This window comes from Lytechinus variegatus, chromosome 11 (genome assembly GCF_018143015.1).
Source record: "Lytechinus variegatus isolate NC3 chromosome 11, Lvar_3.0, whole genome shotgun sequence".
NCBI lineage: Eukaryota > Metazoa > Echinodermata > Echinoidea > Temnopleuroida > Toxopneustidae > Lytechinus > Lytechinus variegatus.
Window position 1 is genome coordinate 21,118,323 of NC_054750.1, and position 20,716 is coordinate 21,139,038.

Genomic DNA, 20,716 nt, shown 5'->3' on the forward strand with positions numbered 1-20,716 from the left:
TAGCGCAACTAACTGGCGCAATATCGCAATTCGCGAAAATGTGGTACGGTTGGGCTTGGCCTAGATAGTTGTACCCGAAATAAACTTCATGTAGGCCTAGTTCGATCAGCAAAGACATCTGGCCGGGAGAAAGTGACCGAAATACATATGAAAAGACGAAGTTGAAGCTTGCTTTGCGTGGGCAGCAACGACGTCAACGATGGAAAGTAAGTTATTTTCTATATAGAGTCCAACTCCCAGCACGTCAAGAGTAGAGGATTAGAATATGATAATAATATCATGGCACAATGATTGTGATACACGGGAATTTGGCTTCTGTGCAAATTGAATGACACTTATCACGGAATTGTGATGTTCGTATAGGACATACGTGTATAAGAATTGCATGCATGGGTAATAGTAACGACATCCTATATTGTATTCTGTGTAGTTTGCTTCCTTCAAAGTTCAATCCTGAAGATTCTTGCAGAACTTGGTGGAGTGTCAGAGATACTAAGTTCAAAGACCAGCTATGGTATGCATGAGATTTTCTGTGAATCTGAGTGAGATCACAGACATTGTGATTGTGTACAAAATGTCAATGTATGATGGGGTGTCCAAACTTCGCGCACTTTTCAAAAATATTCATCAGGCTTAATTTTGTCCACAAATTATTATTCATAATTTATACAAAACCAATTCAAGAAATAGTAACCACATTGACGGCAAGATCGTAAACTATAAAATCATAGACGAAAATGTAAAGTAGGTCACGGGGTTTCGCCGGTATCGCGATCTCAAAATTCTATTCCGATCGGCGAATGCGGGCTGTGCTGGAAAACCGTTCAGAAAAAGTGTGACCTAACTTCGCGCACCAAAGCTTTTGTGGATATTTAAACAAAGACTCAAGCTCAAAAAGTGAAATATTTATATCAGATTGATGGCAAAATGCTATGGAATCGGTTAGTACCACATTTAACTCACATTTTTTATGATTTCTGCTTGTAAAATGGTGATATCGTGATGCTTGTTGCTTTCTTCAAAACTGGCGCTAACGGTGACAAATTTGCCGATCTTTTGCCAATATTTTCATGAATACTGGACTAATCCTAAAGAAACTTTCAGCGAAGGGTAATTTTAGGTCGCTTTTCACATTGATGATGTCAGATTTTAAGGATATTGGTTAGTTTTGGAGATAATGACCGTCCGCGAAGTTTGGACACGCACGAAGTTTGGACTCACTGCCATAGAGTAGAGTAATAGGCTGTGATAATTGCGTGAGACAGGGGAGTCCAAAAAATGCTTGAGTCTCACGCATAATGCGTGAGACTTGGTATCTCTGGAGTGTGTGTCACAAGGGTAAAGTGCATGTGCCAAATATACACATGGTACAACACTAACGCCTCGAAATATGATTTTTGGGGGGCAAGGCCACTTTTTTGAGGGGCACTTTCACTGAGGCCAGGCAGCAGAGGGCTCCAAGGCCACTTTTTAAGGGGCATGTAGTAAATTATTCGTAGGTATAATCGGGGCTCCACACTAACCCATTTTTTCTACTGGTCCAACCTTTTCATGTTGGACCAGTAGATACCCAGTTTTTCAAATTTTTACTGGTCCGAACCTAAAATCTACTGGTCCCCAAAAATAAAGAAAACATTGAAAAAGGCGCAAGTTTATTTTTCTAGCCTTGTGTTACCCCCCCCCCCCCCCATAAAATGAAGGAATGAAGGACACAAAGAAAGCAAGACAGAAAGAAAGAAAGTAAGGAATGACGGAAGGAAAAGAAAGAAAGAATAAGAGAAAGGAAGGAAGGAAAAGAAAGAAATAATAAGAAAAAGGAAGGGAGGAAAAGAAAGAATAAAAAAGGAAGGAATAAAGAAGGAACAAAAATAAGAAAGAAAAAAAAAAGAGAGAAGGAAAGAAAGACAGAGAAAAAAAAATTTTTTTTAAAGGATAGAAAGAATGAAAGAACAAATTAAAGATAAAAGAGAAAATAAAGACAGTAACAAAAAGAAGAAAGGGAAGAAACAAAAAAACATTGAAAAGAAAGAAGGAAAGAAAGATAGGAAGAAAACAGAGGAAGAAAGCTAAAACTATCATCATAAATAATTTATCAATTTCTTTTTGGCTCAATTAGAATAGATGTACATGTAGCTACAAAAGAAAGTCAGAAACCAAGTGTATCAACACACATATAAATGCATATATTGGGCTAATATGTACTCAGACGATACACCCGAAACCCGATCTGTTTGAACCAAACAGAAGTGAAAATTTATCCTTTTACTGCTTACAAATGACAGAGTTACTCTAATTTTTAGGAAATATGGACATAAGAGCCTTTCATGAGTATGAACCGTGAATTTTGACAGTTCTGTGAGAGATTTCTGCCAGAGTTTAGCCAAGCTTCGTTCGCGCAGCCAGTAGAGAATTTACCACATGGGTTGCGTGGCTGGCTACACGTACACTTTATCTACTCTAGTAGCAATTACGTGCAATTCATTCTGCGTGTATTCTGTGTGTGAATGACAGAATTTATCGGGGGGGGGGGGGGAATGGTTTGCAGTGAATTTGACCATTTCTGGAAAAGTTATTGGCCCAACAATGGTTTTTATTACTGATCTTGTCGGACCCTTAAAATCTTGCTATTTTTGGAAAAATTACTGGCCCGACAATGATATTTTTTACTGGTCATGTCGGACCAGTAAATCTTCCTATTTCTGGAAATCTACCGGCCCGACAGTGATTTTTACCGGTCTGGGACCGTCGAACCGCCGCTAGTGTCGAGCCCTGAGGTATTACAGTTTCGCGGCGTGGGGGGGGGCTTTCCATAGTCGATGTTATACATCAGATTCATTACCAAACCACATTATTTACTTAAGAAAAAATGAACTTTACGCACGACTGGTGATACCTTCTTGAGCTACATGTAATTAAATGTGAATCTGATTAGCACCCAAGAAAGTATAACCAGTCGTATGTAAGTTGTTCGTAACTGACGAACAGCTTTATGAAACACTCCCATTCAAAGTACTGTACTTACGCATCGTGCGCGCTCGCCAGGACATTACAGCTCGCGCAACATTTGTGTAGTACGCAAACGGAGCTCGCGCTCGTCCATTCTTATGCTGCAGCTTACATAGCATAGGTAAAGCGCGCTAGCGGCCGGCCGGCCAGCTGTGTATAGCTAGCTCATCGTTCGGCGCGGCTTCGGACTAGACTGCATACATGCACTGGACGTCGCTGGTAAAGCTAAAGTATTGAATAATTTTTGAGATCGGAGAAAAGTTTTCCTCGCTCAGAAAAAAAGGTGCATACTTTCAAAAGGGGTACATTATATATCAGAAAAAGGGCACATTTATGAGAAAAAAGGGCACCACGGCCATATAAAAAAGGGCACATTTTTAGTGGCCGTAACTTTTAGCAAAAAGAAAAAGGGCATGACGGCCAGTAATGGGGGCATCGACGGCCATGGCCGTCGATTATTTCGAGGCCTGGTGCAAGTAACATTAACAGGTATTGATCTATCATCTAGCTGTTCACTCATTCAGTGAACAAGGTTATGATATAACCTTGTTCTCAGTTACATCTCCATGTGTTGCAAAATAAGGGTGGCAATGTTTGGCTTATTTTCTCTTTTTATATAGAACAAATGCTTGATTTTCTTACTGTGTCAGTTTTCATTACAGCTATTAATCATATAACTTGGCTCTTATGTGAATTTAATCCTTTAAATTATTTTTTCATAATTAAAAATAGAGATTGAAAAATGAAAATTTTCTTGTCATATTACTTTCCACCAATAGAGGGCGTACACAAAAATGTGCCCAAAATTCAAGATTTTGAGCGCTCTAGTGAATACAAAAATTATTCCCAAGTTACTAATGAAAAATAGATTGCAACTGTATGGAAAATAGTAATTTTGGTCACAAAAGTGATACTTTAATTGATTTTTTAAAGTGTGTGCTATATACAGCATTGGCATACCATAGTCCTACCTGTAGATTCTCCACAGGCAGGATGGTAGCAGTGAACAAGTGTAGCTGTTGTTGATTTTCGTAACTTTTAGTTGCAGTTGCAGAAAAACTAAGGCTTCAGTTGATGGCGGTGCTGTCAACATTTACTGGGAGAGTGTGATTTTTACCTGATTGCTAAGAAAGCATGAATGCTTGTAAGCAAGCAACCAGAGGACCGGCGGCTTAAGGTCCTCTCCGAAGGACCTGGTAGTACTGAGGATTAATAATGCCTTACCAAAGGGCACTAGCGCACCAAGTGGAAATCGAATCCGGGTCACCGGAATACGTATCCCCGCTCTGCCGGCTGAGCTCACATTAACCTAGGCCAGGGAGCTCCAGCGGGAGCCCAGGGGCTTACCGTGTATTTGGCCATAGACGTGACAAGGGTAATTTATGGTCAAAATATTTATCAAACTGAATTGTGAGAACAGAAATTATGCACTTGTTAAGGGGTGCATTTTCAGAATATGGAAAATACATGTTTAGGGTGCTTTTCGAGTCCCCTTGGTCGCGCATGGTATCCACTCGTCAATGGAAGTGGCCCCCCACCCGGGGAAAATTTTCATTTTTCAAGCACTATTTTTAATTTAAAAAAAGATAAATTAAAGAATCAAATTTACTTAAGAGCCAAGTTATATAATGAAAAGCTGTAATGGAAATGGAAACTGACAGTGTAAAACAAGCATTTGTCCAAAAGAAAAAGCCAAATATTGCCAACCTTATTTTGCCACATATGGAGATGTAACTGAGAACAAGGTTATATCATAACCTTGTTCATTGAATGAGTGGATGTATTGTGATATCGATTAAGTGTGAATCTAGCTGCTCTGCGTTGGATCATTTCAAGCTTGTAGATGTTCTTGGAGGTTGATGGATCCCAGACAGTAGATGCATATTCCACCAAAAGTCTGACGAGTGATTGGTATGCTGTTGCTTTCAACTTTGGAGAGTTTACAGTTTTCTTTGTAGGAAGGCAAGGGTGTTGTTAGCCTTTTGACAAACATTGCTGATGTGACTGTTCCACTTCAGGTCTGATGTGATAGTGCCACCAAGATATTTTGTTTCTTCTACAGGAGTAAGGATAGCAGTTAGCACCCTTGAGTTTGTACTGGTGTACAATCCTATTTCGCTTCCTGGTGACTGTGATGACTTCACACTTATTGGTGTTCAATTCCATCATCCACTTACTGGTCCACTCACGTAATCTGTTGAGGTCTAGTTGCAGCTGGTCAGCATCAGCATCTGACTGAACTGTGAGGTAGATGATAGCATCATCAGCAAATATTCAAACTCTTGACTTGATCAGTGTCACAATGCGACTGTAAGTCTATTTAGTGTTAACCCCTAGTAACCATTCAGCTTGTATATAATAAAAGGAATTTGGGTGGTTGACTCTTGTCATAGTCCCAGAGTCAATCAACTGTATCTTTAAGTAAGTGATCAAACCCGCTGTGGTGTAAGGATTAGAATTTTACTTTGACTTCTTGACAATCTTAGGTCATGAGCATTGGGTCATTTAACTTGATATATTTAGTTAAGTTCAATGGAGCTCTAAAATTCTATAGATGTTTGTTTTTATGTATGAGAGGAAAAGACTGTTGAGAATGTTTGAGATGGGAGTTTTGAATAGGTGAAATTAAAGCTTGGATAGTTAAGTAGTTTTAATTGGATATGTTCAGCGTGGAAGAGTAAAGCAGAGGAATATTGAGAATGTTAATGACTTTGTCTTTGTGAGAGTCAAGATGGAGTGGTGTTTGAGTAAAAGCAAATCAGAAATCGTTTGATTCTCGGGAGAGGAAGACCCTTCCACATTTGGTCTTAACTCGGAGTGTGAGGGTGTGGTTCTCGTAGGCCATTACTTTGGGTGAATGTTGCAGGCTGTGTAGTGCAGGCACAGCTGAGTCTTAATCCCCATCGTTGGCAGGCTGGATCCAGGCAGCACAGGCCAGGTAAAGCCACCACATCTGCCCTCATCTCACCAGGCACGACTGTTCCAAAGAACTGGACGAGCTGGGCTCGTACTTCATCCTTGAACTCAGAGTTCGTGACTTGTGATTCATCGGAGCAATCTTGTGGCTCTCAGCCCCCATCATTTCGTCCGCGAATCTGGACTGGCTTTTCGTCGAGAGTTCGCTCGCTTTACTTCGCGTCGTCGAAGCCACCGCAGCTCGCTCTTAGACGACTATATTCATCAGACCAACGATAGTCATTGACGATGTCGAAGGGGTCCTTATTCTGAACTATATAAATTATAACCAGATTAGATATACTACGGTCCAGTGTAGGTATTCATCCAAGTATAAACCCTCTTTTGATGAAACTTAATTGGTGGAATTAATAACCAAAAATATTGTCACGTTTGGATGCCAAATTATTAGGCCTTGATTAAATATAAATAAATCACTCTCATTAGATACATATTGCAACATATTCAGTATAGGTTAATTCATGCTGATGTTAACTGCTGAATACAGTTTGATGTTATGTTGATATGCATGTGATTCATGATTTAATTCTGATTATTCAATTTCTTTAACTATATGTACATTTATAGAGCTGGTCGCTCTGAATTAAATTTATGTTACATATAGATATTGAATGATTGTGTGATTATTGCAAGTGGTAACTACTTTCGTTTCAAGCAGAACCAAATCTATTACCAGACTGGGAATTTCAGTCCCAAGATCTGACAATCAGGCAAGTCATTGATATAGTAGAGAAAGAGGCAGGGGCCGAGGACAGAGCCCTGTGGCACGCCTGAAGTTACGTCGACTTGAGATGAACTACGACCATCCAGGAGCACTTGCTGCTTCCTGTTGTGAAAAAAGTTGGCAATCCAGCGGTTATTATGTCCTCTGACTCCATAGAACTCCAGTTTCCAGAGAAGGCGCTGGTGACCCACCTTGTCAAATGCCTTGCTAAAGTCCAGCACTAAGATGTCTGTCTGCTTTCCAAGTTTGAATGTTGTTGCTCAGGTCGCTTACCAGTCCTAACAATTGTACATGTAGCTCACATGACCTGTGTTGTCTGAAGCCATGCTGAAGAGGGTACAAAATATCCTGATGGTCTCCATGCTTCATGATGTTACTTGCAAGGATATGCTCCATCAACTTACATGTGATGTAAGTTAGTGAGATGGGTTTGTAGTTGCTTTGTTCTGCTTTATCTCCCTTCTTATAGACAGGCACTACATTGGCATTTCTCCAGTCCTGGGGGGCGTTTCATGAAAGGACTTGTTGGACGTTTTATCCGACAAGTCCCATTTTATCCGACAGTTACCATAGGAACAGTGCCCCTCAGCCAATCAAAATCATGGAAAGATGTCAGATCTGACAACTTGTCAGATGGAAATATTGATGAAATGCTCCTCTGGTATCTCCCTGGTGCTATAGGACTTCCTGAAGATATCCCTCTTGGACGGTGCAATAATACCTGATAGCTCCTTGAGTACTCGAGGATTGATGCCATCAGGACAGTGTGCTTTCCTTGGCTTTAGATTGTCAAGGCAAAGAAAGGGGAAGTAAGTCAGGAGGCACTGGAGTCTCTTCAGTGAATACTGATTGGAATTCATGGTTGAGTGCATTGGCCTTTTCAGTGGGGTCGGTAAGCTTCTTTCCAGCTGACTTGAGATGGGAAATTCCTCCACTGTCACTTCGGTTGAACTTAATGAAGCTCCAAAATCGTTTCATGGCCATGAATTGATTGTCTTCATCATCAGATCCATCAAAGATAGACTCAAGATATTTCCTGTATTCTTTCCTGATCTCTGACTGGATGATCTTAAGACTGTTGCTATACTCTTCAAGGTTAAATGGAAGAAGTCCTCTGGATATCAAGATGATTTTACATTTCTTGATAACCCTACTCCTTTTCTTGATGAGCTTTCTAATTCTTGCAGTCACCCAAGGTAGGTGGGCTCTGGGCTTCAACATTGCATGAGGAATGTGTGCCTCGATACCATTTTTGATTCCTGCTTCAAATATGTCCCACAATTTACTAGTTTAGGCTCCCTCGAGCCTGGATGATATTTTATCAGCGACTTTTGACATGCTGTCCTTGAACCCTTGCCAGTCTACTTTGCTGTAGACTGGAACCTATCTAGGCATTTGATGTCTTCTTGATGGTGTCATGTCCAAGGTCAGCAGAGGACAGTCATGATCCGATATGCCAGGAAGGACACTCGCGTTGAAGGCAAGGGTGGGATTGTTGGTGAGGTGAGGAACAAGTCCAGAGTGTGATGCTGTCTTGTAGGTTCTTCTACGAGTAGAGTAAGGCCATGATCATCCAACATTTCCCCAAACTTATGCTGAAGAGCAGGATGGCTTTCAGGATGGCTTTCACTGACTGGTTTGTCCAGTCCCAGCCTTGGAGGTTAAAGATGCCCCCGATGACAACAAGCTGACTTGAATTCAATCTTGACAGTGAAATGCAAGTAGGCTGGTCTTATCACCTTCATGTGGTTTGTAGTATGATGCAATATGCAGCGTCCTGATCCAGCCCTCTCAAGCTTGCACCATACAATCTCGCATTTTGTCTCCAGTTCTTTGACTCTGCTAGAAATCAAATCTTTCTTGGCTGCAATAAAAACACCTCCATGGGCGTCACCTGGTCTGTCACTCTGATAGATGTTATATATTTCAGTTTGGAAAATTGCATTATCTAAAATATTATTTGAAAGCCACGACTCTGTATCTAGGATGACATCTGGGTCATGTTTTGCGACAAAGTCTTGAAATGACAGTTTCTTAGCCCGAAGGCTTTGACAGTAGACATTAAGTATTCTTAGCTGGCGTCCCTTTGCTTTTGTAGCCTTTCGAAGTGGTGCCATATTAGGTCTGGTTGGAGATGAACCACGACGTGGCAAGTCAAAGGTTTCGTCCATGGATAAAGATGTAGATGATTCAATGTCATCATGATTCAGTGAGCTGTAGACATTTTCTGAGACCGCGAGGTTGGATCTGCTTATGTTGAGGATACCACAATGATATCCAGACCACTGCCCTGTGTCCAAAAGTATTGTACCTCGTGGAGTTAAGTCACACTCAGAGTGGAACCACAGTTTACATGGTCCTTCACACTTTACACCCTTTGACTTCCAAGTCACTACCTTGTGACATAGGCCACATGGGAATTTTGGCTTTCTGGGCATGACCAATATCAGATTGTATTGTCTCTCTTTGGCTTTTTTGGGGGGAGGGAGGGGGTTAGATCTTTGTCCGTACAAAGATAAAAATTGATGTGGCTTTAAGTTTTGATTATGCTGTATGAATACTTGTCCGGGTATCCTGGTAAGTTAGTGGTCACCCTGGGAACATCTGCCATGATAATGGCGCGTGATATGGCATATTGATCAGCACGTTAAAAAATGAAAGAAAAATGAATAAACTAGGAAATATATATTCAGATATAAAGCTCTAGGGGGGGGGGCAAGTGCGAAAAATTTCCTGGTCATATCTAACGTTATGACGAGGTCTAACTCGGGGAGCTCCGGCCCGCAAAGCAAGGCACAAACCCAGGAGCTCACCGTGCATTTAATCATACTCGTGGGACTAGGGTAGATTGTGGTCACAATAACTTGGAAAGTAAATTGTGAAAACAGAAATTATGCACTTGTCATGATTGTATGGATAAAGGTCTATGGTGTGGCAGTATCCTGACGTCGAGGCACAGACTGGAACCTCAAAAAAAGAAAAGTTCTGTCGCGATACCTCTTTCAGACTTCATAGCAAAATTACCGTTTGGGACTGGTACCAAGGGTGTAGGGCGCATGTGCGAATTTGATTAAGTCTATATATGCGCTAGTGCTATAGCTTTGGTCTGACTGGGTTAGATCAGCCCCTGCCACATTAAAAAGGATGAAAAGATCATGACAATGGCAAATCAATTAACGAAGATTAGTTTGTTTACAAGCTCAAGCCCAGTCGAGGAAAAAAGGGAGGTGTAAAAATTTTATCTGAACAAGCTTTATTTTTATGTGATTTATTTTCTGTTTCATCTGGTTTTGGGTTTGTTTTTTTTAGTTTCCACGTGTCATATACGCCTTATCACGTGCCAAATTGCGCACCAAATGAGGCACCATATCGCGCGCCACATTTGTGTACAAAACAAATGGTGAGTTGTTCACATAATCAGTCATTTTGAAGCACATTTGCCAATTTGAGGATCCCCATAGAAATTACAACACGACACTGCAAACTTCCATGATTCCCTTCTTAATGATTAGCTTTTACATGTAAATAGCACTTTATCAATCTACAACTGCTCAAAGTGCTTCACAATTATTACCCGGTCACTGGATTCATAGTTATATTCTTTTCTAACCAAGTGTATGAATAACGTTTTAGATTACTCTCATTTTATTCTGTCTGATAAGATTAATTATCTCCTTGTATTTTGGTTTCCTTTAATTCAAGTCTTTATCTCCTTTGACCTATCTATTAATGACATAATTTCTCTTTCCTCTGTTTTCACTTCAGGCTCTTCACCCATGTGGGACTTTGTGTCTCATGAAGACAACGAGGCACTGATCGATAAGTTCAGAACAGAAAGTAAGAAGGTCATCGACGGGTGGTCCTTGGGGAATGCATCCACTACCGGTGAGCTTGCCTACATTGTAGCTGTGTTTGTATTGTGATGCTATAAAACATGGAAAAGAGGCCCACATCACAAAGCTTGATAATTGATTGTGAAGTTGATTTGAATAATACTTTGCACGTTTTAACCAATGAAGTGTTATAGTCAGTTGGAGACTGAATGATTTGCTATAACAAATATTTCAAAAGACACCAATCCGCAAATTTGCTTTCTTAAAGGGGAATGAAACCTTTGGAAAAAAATAGGCTTGTGTAGAAACAGAAAAATCAAAGAATAAGAATAAAGAAATTTTGAGAAAAATCGGACAAATAATGAGAAAGTTATGAGCATTTAAATATTGCAATCACTAATGCTATGGAGATCCTCCTATTGGCAGTGCGACAAGGATGTGTGTTGTCACTGATGAACAACTTTCCCTTTGGTGGACTATAAGATACCCTCAAAATGTCCCTTTCAGTGCTTTTCTTATGATGACACAAATTCTTTATCCATGATGTATTCTTTAAAAATATGTATTACATGCCCTCATGTAGAAAGAACATTATGATCTATGGATAGATGTGATAAAAGAGGCAATTCAAGTGAAATATATACTAAAGTAATGGGATAGTTGTTCACAGGTGACATCACGCATCTTTGTCGTATTGCCAATTTGCTATCTCCATAGCATTAGTGATCGCAATATTCAAATGCTCATAACTTTCTCATTATTTGTCTGATTTTTCTCAAACTTTCTTTGTTCTTATTCTTTGATTTTTCTGTTTTCACACAAGCTATCTTGTTCCAATGGTTTCATTCTCCTTTAATCTACCATGGGTTAATCATTAACCCTAAAAGGCCCGGGGGAAGTGGTGGAATCCACCCACCTCCTTTTTTCTTGATAAATTTGCAGCGTGAAATATTTCAACCATGCTTGCTGACTTTCCTTCAAATCTCGCTCAACTTTTGAGATCAAATTTGCGATGCCTGGGTAGGCGGTTACAAAATTACGCAACATTTTGTAAGTGCATGTCAGACCCAAAACTGCTCAAAAACATGAATTCATGTACAAACCGAGGCAAATTGTGTATTTTGCAAAAATTCATAAATGTACATGTATCATTATTTCTACTTTTACTGATTAAACTAAAGTAATTTTGTCTTGTTTATGATCAGAATTAAGTCTGCAACAATTCCTATCCAAAAAGTAATAAAAATAAAAAAACAAGAAATGCATAAGAAGTTTTAAAAATAAAATAAAATACTGAACAAAAATTTTTTGATACCATTTTTGGGGGAAGTACCTGTACATTTGATCGGGATCCTACAAAGAGTCTGTGAATGAAAAATAGCAGTTTTGGGGCTGTATGATACTTGATTAGAGCATATGTTTTATTTCATGCATAAATTAGCATTAGTTCATGAATTACAAAATCTTATCTTTTCAAAAAAATTTAACCATAGGCCCTACAGCCTTGTAGATTTCATCGCACACTACCACCATGCAAATTATTGCGGCGCTCACGGGATCGAAGGCCGAGATCTCATGGCTGTGAGATGGGTCCAAATACCCTGGCTCTTTTAAGGTTAAACTTTGTGTTACAGGGTCCAGATTCCCAATGTGGCTGATTTTATAGACATCTCTTCCAGAGGAGTGAGGGGGGTTGATTTAAAGATAAATTCCAGTTTTGGTAACGGTCTCAAAATGACTTTTTACAGAATCTAATATAATGACCACCCAAGTGTCTGTTTGTATGAATACAAAATATGTGCCAAAGGATTCTGGGAGAAACTGTAATTGCTGAGAAATAAGCAAAACAAGCGCGGATTCGGTCACTTCCGTCGGGTCTTTATTCCAGCAATAATAATACACTGTCCCAGGTGTGCCTATCTGTGTTGGTGATCTTCAGTGTGAATGTTTTTCAGCGTAGATTTCAAGAATTCACAAAGTTCAGTTTATGTAACTGTACCAGATCTTCATCCTCGATGATATACTGACAATTAAGCCTGGTTTTACAGACTTTCTCATGAAATCAGTGTTTACTGCAACTACTGGAATTTCTATTTAAGCCCTGAAATTGTTTTCAAATAGTATACATATATACATGTACAATTTACTTCATATTAATGCTGTAGGGCAATTCTATAAAATGATCAACCTTTTTATACCTCCGACCCCCATATTTTTGAAGTCGTACTTCACTTCATAAACTGACTAAGTCATGGTCCTTTGCAAACATTACAGACTTTCAAAAGAACAAGAACTCAGAGACATAAAATTTCATGAAGGTCTCACATACAGGGGGCCGGATGTACATATTTTATGGAATTGCCCTGTAGTAGAATGGTGTAAACGTAATACTTTACACATGACTGATGACCATTTCTTGCGCTAAATTATCCCTCTTAGCACCTAAGAATTTCCATTGCTCATACAAGTTGTGGGTAACATTACAAACATCTTTATGAAATAGTCACCAGGATGTCATTTGATGGGCAGGGGCTGAATTGCCATTGATATGTTTTTTTTTCATGCATAAACAGAGTTTCAATTCAACAGATTTTGACTTTGAAATTTACAACAAAGCATTACTTTTTAATTCAGGACATTTTTACACAACTGATTTTTTTGGGGGTTCTTGGAGAATATTTGCATGTGATGTGATGATGTTTCTTCTCTTTTTTTTCAGAGAGAGATGCAGCAGTTTCTTTTTTGGTTCAGCTTGGAGCCGTGAGAATCACTTTTCAGTCTAGCAGTGATCACATACATTCTGAGAGACGAGGTAAGTTTATGTTTAAGAAAAATAAAATCATATAACATTTCGCTTGACAGATGAAATAACAGAAATTGCTGGTTCAAACTTGCAGTAAACTGTCATCTAGATGGGGAGGAATTTTATCTTTCATTTAAAATCTACAATTTCATTGACCCATCTCTGTCATGTTTTCTTTAGATAAAAAGAGTCTATCAAAAATTAAAAAAAACGTCGCACCGCTTCTGCCGCAGAAATTTCCTTGTGAGTGCTCTATCAGCTGCATTTCTTCTCCGATCGTCTTCGAATTTGGCATGAAGGTCGAGTATGGTATAGCGAAGAAGCCTATTGATTTTGGAGTGGGCGGAGGTCACATGGTTAGGTCAAAGGTCATTTTCAGGTCAACATTAAAGTTTACATGCAAGACTCTCTTATGACACCTAACTCCGCAACCGTAAGTCACTTTTCAACCAAACTTGAAAGGTAGATGGATTTGGGGTACCTGCATGTTATGCTGCAGTCACAGGTAACATGGTACTGTATGGTCAAAGGTCATTTTCAGGTCAACATTAAAGTTTACATGGAAGACTCTCATATGACACCTAACTCTGCAACCATAAGTCACTTTTCAACCAAACTTGAATGGTAGATAGACTTGGGGGACCTGCATGTTATGCTGCTGTCAGAGGTCACATGGTAAGGTCAAGGTTGAAGTTACAATGTAACATGCAAGACTCTTTCTCCGTAACCAAAAGTCACTTTTCAACCACACTTGGATGGTAGATGGACTTGGGAGACCTGCATGCTTGGGTCATTGTCGCCATGATAATTGTATTTTTTTGTCAAATTTCTGTGTGAGCTCAATATATCCCAATGACGGATGACGCAGTGGGTTCGGGGATACATGTGCTCGGCTGCGCGACCTGCCAAGCAGCTCTAGTTGTGCATGTATTAATAGAATATATACAAATATGAAATGGAGTAGGTATAGAATTTTTGTATTCATAATTTTGGTAAATTGGGGCAGGGGAGGAGCCAGGTTGCCACCCACTGGTCGACAACATTGAACCAGTACAGAGGGATTCAATAATCTGTGGAATATTGTTTAGTCCAGCATGGAAGGTATCTTTTAAGAAACATTTGTTCTTTTCTTTTGCTTTCATAGTGTCCGTCCAATTTGAGGACAGACCACTTTTGGAGACAAAACGTGATGGTCCTGATACGGCAGATCCCCCACCGATAAAGAATGAGGACATCGGTAGCAGAGAGAAGTCAGGTATCTTGACATCTGAGTCACAAGCAAGCAGTCCCAAAGATGTGCCAGTAGACAGTGGTGATGATGGGGACAATGAAAATTATTCAGCATGGATGAGCGAACCTAGTGATGATGATGATGATGATGATAATGATGATGATACAGTAACTGCAAAGGAGGATGATAGAAGTGCAACTCAACAACCAAGCGAGGAACACCCATGTCCTAATTGCCATGCAATCCTACACAGCACCTGGGAATTAGATCTGCACAAAGTGAACAATTGCGAAAAGGATCCCATCAAGTATGTGTACAATTGCGATCAATGCACAAAGTCTTTTCTCTGGAAGCTTAAGCTAATTTCGCATTTACGCATTGATCATAAAATGACCCCTCATGATGTTATTGTAAAGCTTAAAGAATTGGAAAGTACCAAGATTCAAAGAGGTTTGGAAATTGAGGCATCCAAGAAGGAATCACACAGACGGCAAGGCCTCAGGAAATCTAGTGGTGAAAGAAAGAGGCAAAAAGTGTCAGGGAGAAAGAAAGAGGGTGAAGGGAGTGTACAGAAAGCAAAACGAACCAGAAGCGACAAAGCAGTTGCACCTCCGAAATTGAAGAGACTGTGTGTCCGTCTTAAAAAAATAAAAACGGACGATAGGGATGAATTTAGTTCTTCCAGCAGGCAGACAAGATCTAGTGAGACAGCTGTGGTTTCTAATGTAGAAATAGCACCACAGAACTGTTCTTCTAATGATCATCAAATCCTAGAAGCCTTGGATGCTAAATACGATTGTGAGAGACGTGCTATAGAGGAAGTTGATGAAGATGAAATTGTGAGGGAAGAGAAGACAGAATGTAAAGACAATGAAAGACCGACTGTGTTGTCAGAGTCTGAGTTCAGTGAGGCTAGATCATTGGAAGAGAATGGCAATTCATTAGTTAACTTTCAGAGCAGTGATGACAAGGGATTTACTGATGAGAATGTAGATACCCCCTCTAGCCCTACAAATGAGAATAAGAAAGGTGAGGTTTTAACTGACCTGATTGTTGCTGACACCCCGGAAGTCATGCTTGAGCCATGTGAAGAAAGTGATCAAAAGAATGTTAAAATTAAAAGGGGAAGAAAGGTATGTGATCAAAACACATGTAACTCCACCATTAGTTCAAAATCAGAGAGTAAAGAAAGCATTTTCGGATGCTTGCTCTGTGATATGAAATTCAAAAAGGCTCATCAATGTCACAAGCACATGCGCGCTTGTCATAAAGAAAGCAGGCATCGGGAGTTCACATGCAGCACATGTGATAAAACTTTTTTAAGAAGATTAGATTATGCAAATCACATCGAAACCCATATGGACAGAAACAAAAGGCAGAAATATCACTGCAAGGAATGCAATAAGTCCTTCGTGTCGAAGAATTACATCACATCACATGTTCATATGAAAATGCATGCTGAGAAATTCAAATGTGAAATATGTGGTCAGGAGCGTCCAACCAAAAAGACTCTTGAGCGTCACGTCAAATTTGTTCACACCAAAGAATTCCCCTGCCACCTCTGTAAGAAGGTCTTTGCCAGAAACAAGTATTTAAAGATGCATATAGAAGATCATGAACTTGGACGGAAATATAAATGCGAAGAATGTGGAAAAGCCTTCCTGCGTCCTTTTCTACTGAAAGTGCACAAGGAACATGTCCATTTAGGTGCCTCTCAATGCCTTTGTGAACTTTGCGGAGAAACTTTCAAGACTCCACATATCTTGAAACAGCACACTGACACTGTCCACTCCCTTGTTCACAAGTACTCTTGTGATGTTTGCGGGAAGAAATTCAAGCGCACATCCGGCCTGAATCGCCATAAGAAGGTCCATTCCAATGACCTGATGTTGAGGCGTTTTCCTTGTTCACTGTGCGATAAGCGCTTCCATGATCAAAGCAAGTTGAAGGTTCATATGGATTGGCATAATAATGTCAGGTCACATACGTGCGGTATATGCGAGAAGTCGTTTTTGACGAAAGGTAACCTAACAAAGCACATGTTTACCCACCAGGATAAGAAACCCCATGAATGTGAGATTTGTTCTGTAGGTTTTATAGACCTGCCAGGCCTCAGGAAACATATGGAAGTAAAGCACAAGGTCACCCTGAAAAAAAAGAACACCAATGCAAAACTTGAAGCCACCAAGTTAGTTGAAGATGAACACCTAGTCAATAAATCTGCTGCAGGGCCACATTTACCATCAGAATCAAGGTCTGCAGACACTGCCAATGATGGTCCACTTCATCATCAAAAACACTTGACCGACGACCATGTTTATCAAGTATCTGGGGCCAGCGTTTATCAAGATCCTGAGCCCAGTGTCAGTGAAAGTGTTGGACAACTGCTTCTAGGAATGATGAATTTGTAGATGCATGCCAAATGAACCTTGAAGATTGAAATATATTCTGAATATTGCTCAGAAGTTTTCGTTCGGATGACGGATGCTTCTAATTTGGCATTGAACTACAACCGTATTGCCATTGGGTGTACTAAAGGGTTTCTGTCTTCTGACTCTGAAAATTACTATTGTGGTAGCTTTGTCATTCAATGGTAACTACCACGGTAACGCTCATCAACGGCCAATCAAAATCCAGGATCTTGGCAATTTACCATTGCATGGCAAAGTTATTGTAATGGGATTTGAATCCCAGCCTTGGCGTTCATTTCTGTAAGCAAGAGAGTTTTCCATTCTGTGCCGCACTCAACCAAGGTGTGGTATGGGGAGCATTTCGTGAAAGGACTTATTGGACGTTTCGTCCAACAAGTCCTGTTTTATTCGACAGTTGGCATAGTACATGTAACAGTGCTTATAATCCAATGATAATTAAGGAAAGATGTCAGATCTGACAACTTGTCAGACAAAAATGTTGATGAAACGCTCCCCGAAAGCATTAATTAATGGTAGTGTGCAAATTGTTCAGTTGTCAATTTCACCATTTAAACAAAAAAAAAAACTGGGGGGGGGCTGATTCCGCCCACCCCCCCTCGACATTTTTCGCAATAAATCCGACGCTCGAAATATTTTGACCGCGTCGCTCAATGACATTTTACTTTCAAGTCTCACGCAACTTTTGAGACCAAAATACGCAGTTCCGAAATACGCAAAATTTCGAAAGTGCATTCAGACCCCAAATTACTAAAAAATGTGAATTTGTCTACAAATCCAATGCTAATAGCGTTTTCAGCCAAAATTCATAAAATGTACCATTATATTGCCTTTTACTGCTCGAATCAATTAATTTTACCTTGTTTATGGCCCCAAAAAAGTCCCCGACAATTTCCTTTGAAAAAACAAAAAACAATAAGTCGAAAAACAAAGAAATACATAAGAAATTTAGAAAACAATAGAATACATAAGAAAAAAAATATGATGTTAAAATTTTTGTAAAATAAATTTGATCAGATGCCTATCTAGAGTATGTGAAACAAAAATAAGCATTTTAGGGGCATTATTTTATTAATTAGAGCAAACTTATGATTTTACACATAAATTAGCATAATTAATGAGCAATGAGACTTCGCGGAATTTGATATAGATTTGTTGATAATGCCATGGGTAATGCGTGTGCCAATTTTCGTCGCAAACGAATGCCGAGATCATAAGGGGGGGCTGATTCAGCCCACGCCCCCCCCCCCCCCCCCCCCCCCCCCCCCGTCTTCTTAGGTGTTGAAATAGCCCACTCTATTTTGGGTTAAAAGTTTGAAAGTTCCATCCAGATCAAACCATAACAGGTACAGTAAAATCTTGAATACAATGATCGCCTCTCTTGTAAACTGAGAAAATTGTTCAGATATATTTATAACAGTTTCCTTTTTTCAGGTAACTTGTATTGGTAGTTAAGCTGTTTCGTAAGTTATGAGTGACATGAATGATCCTTTCTTGTGGCAAATAATGCACACCAGATTTTCATTGGTGTGGACACAGTTCCTATTAGAAAAGGTCACCAGTCGCCCACCCGGATATGGTTATGGCCACATGCTAAAACAGAGGTCCTTGAATTAAGTCTCTAAAAGTAAAATAAACCCTTTTCCGTGAAAAATCAACACACGGTTAGTAGAAATACCGAAGGGTCTCCCGGGGGGGGGCACTTCCATTGGCGAGTGGATACCAGGCAAGACTTTGGGGTTTCGAAAAGCACCCTAAACAAGTATTGGAAACAAAACGGTAACCTTGACAAGTATTCCCTGAATTGAACCCCTATAAGCAAGTATGGCGATATTTCAATTGTTATGTCACAGAGTCCTGCCCACCTCCCACACCTTGCTCAAATCGGACTCTAAAGTCTAAACATAGTGTATGGACTAAATAGCTATTGGACCAACTTGTTATAGACCAGTTCGTAATTACTTCATGGGCAATTTTGGTCAAATGACCTTTCATTTCTTTCATCATGATAGGCAGATTTCAAAGCAAGATATTATGTAAGCTTGCCTTACATAGCAGGATGAAGAAATTGAATAGACCAGGTGACTAGAATAGCACACCAATGAACACTTAATGAAGGTATTTGTTGCATTCCTACTTTGAATGCATATCTTAGCATGTTGCACAATGTGCTTGACAAACTGTGAAATACCAGTCGTTCGTGGAAGCATGGTTGTTTTTGTGGATGTAAATGAATACCACAATTCAAAAGAATATATGAATAATCAAGACATCAAAGTTGGTGCTTATCTCATTAGATTTTAAAGTACCATGTCACTTTAGTACAAATGACCTTCTGATCATGCGTAGAATCTTTTGATCATGCGCAGAAAGGAACTACGAACTGGCTTATTAGACGGAATGGCATTAGACTAAAAGTACACCATGTGGTGAGTGGAAGAACTGATTGTAGACCAAATGATAGTTGACAAGTTGGCAATTGGACGAATCACATTCTTAATTTCTGTTAGCGTACTATTAAGACACTTTTTTAGAATAGTTGTCCAGCATGTACACCGCAAAGCGAGCTGCATGCATGGCTTCACAAATCCCTTTTTTCTTTTACACTGCCTGGTATGTCTTTAGTTCCAGAAACCCCATATTTTATTCTTGTAGTAAGTTCCTTAGACCCCCATTTCAGGGTTTCGTTGGGCACACCCCCCCCCCCCACCATCAAAATATGAGTCCCCCCCCCTCTCGAATCTCTTTCTAATACTTTTTAATCTCTTCTTTCCTCTATTGCTAATTTTCTTTTGATTCACAATTTAACCGCTTGATTCATCTCTCTTCTATCTTTTCCAATGTAAAACATTCCCCAAGATTAATGAGAAAAAAAATCATCTGCACAACAACTTCTTTTTAAGAAAATATGAAATGGAAATTTATTGACTATTTATTGATAAATATCTCTAGCTACAGTCCCACCTATGAAATCAACCCCGAATGGACAAAGTGTTTGCCATTAGTAATAACATGTAATAATTTTTGTCAGTCTGTGGTTGGTTTCATTATTTGACAATGAGACATTCATTTGAACAACATAACTTTCCTTTATCAATAATTACACATATTGTACAATGTATATAGATAGGTAGGATGAAAAAAAAAGAATCACACACAAAGAGATTACGTAGAAAACAGATATTGCACACGCTGAAGTGTCAGTGGCAGATTCAGGCAGGGATGCATCCCCCCCCCCTTATTTGAGAACCACTCATCTAGTATACAACTAATTGCTACATCCAAGAAAACTGTTGTCTCTTTTCAACAAGTCTATCCTTGACACCACTATAAGACTATACTAGCTCCCTTTTCAGGGGCGGATCCAGGATTTTCCAAAAGGGGGAGGGGGCAAATTTTTCGGAGGAAAATTTTGACAAGCCCCCCCCCCCCAAAAAAAAAGAAAAAGGATATTTTGTGCCCAAAAAAATTTGACAAGCCCCCAAAAACGAATTATTTTGCTTCTCAAAAGGGGGGGGGGGGCGGAGGGCCTGTGCCCCCTGGATCCGCACCTGTTATCCTTTTTTTTAATCTCGCAAAGATCAAGTCGATTTGCTCCCCTCCATTTCAGATCTGGATCTGCCACTGAGTTTCTTCTGTTACTTTCTATTATGAATTGAAATACATATACTATCAATGTAAACTTGAGATGAATGAATACTGAAAATGAATTAT

General features: G+C 39.6%; 1 protein-coding gene across 2 annotated transcripts; it reads left to right on the plus strand.

Annotated features, from left to right (window-relative positions):
• The first annotated feature begins 55 nt into the window (after positions 1-55).
• On the plus strand, positions 56-17,866 carry LOC121424377 (zinc finger protein 91-like). Of its 2 annotated transcripts, XM_041620042.1 has the most exons (5): positions 56-206; positions 5,069-5,316; positions 10,472-10,591; positions 13,259-13,351; positions 14,487-17,866. In XM_041620042.1, the coding sequence occupies exons 3-5, from the start codon at positions 10,483-10,485 to the stop codon at positions 16,982-16,984; spliced, it is 2,700 nt and encodes an 899-aa protein (XP_041475976.1). In that variant the 5' UTR covers positions 56-206; positions 5,069-5,316; positions 10,472-10,482; the 3' UTR covers positions 16,985-17,866. The 2 variants fall into 2 exon arrangements, with proteins under 2 accessions (XP_041475976.1, XP_041475975.1); XM_041620041.1 differs by lacking the exon at positions 5,069-5,316.
• Positions 17,867-20,716: the final 2,850 nt, after the last annotated feature.

Excerpts from the sequence above, each read along its gene's own strand:
- LOC121424377 (XM_041620041.1), top strand. Across the intron at positions 10,592-13,258 it reads GGGGAATGCATCCACTACCG|AGAGAGATGCAGCAGTTTCT; the intron begins GTGAGCTTGCCT and ends CTTTTTTTTCAG. Across the intron at positions 13,352-14,486 it reads CATACATTCTGAGAGACGAG|TGTCCGTCCAATTTGAGGAC; the intron begins GTAAGTTTATGT and ends TTGCTTTCATAG.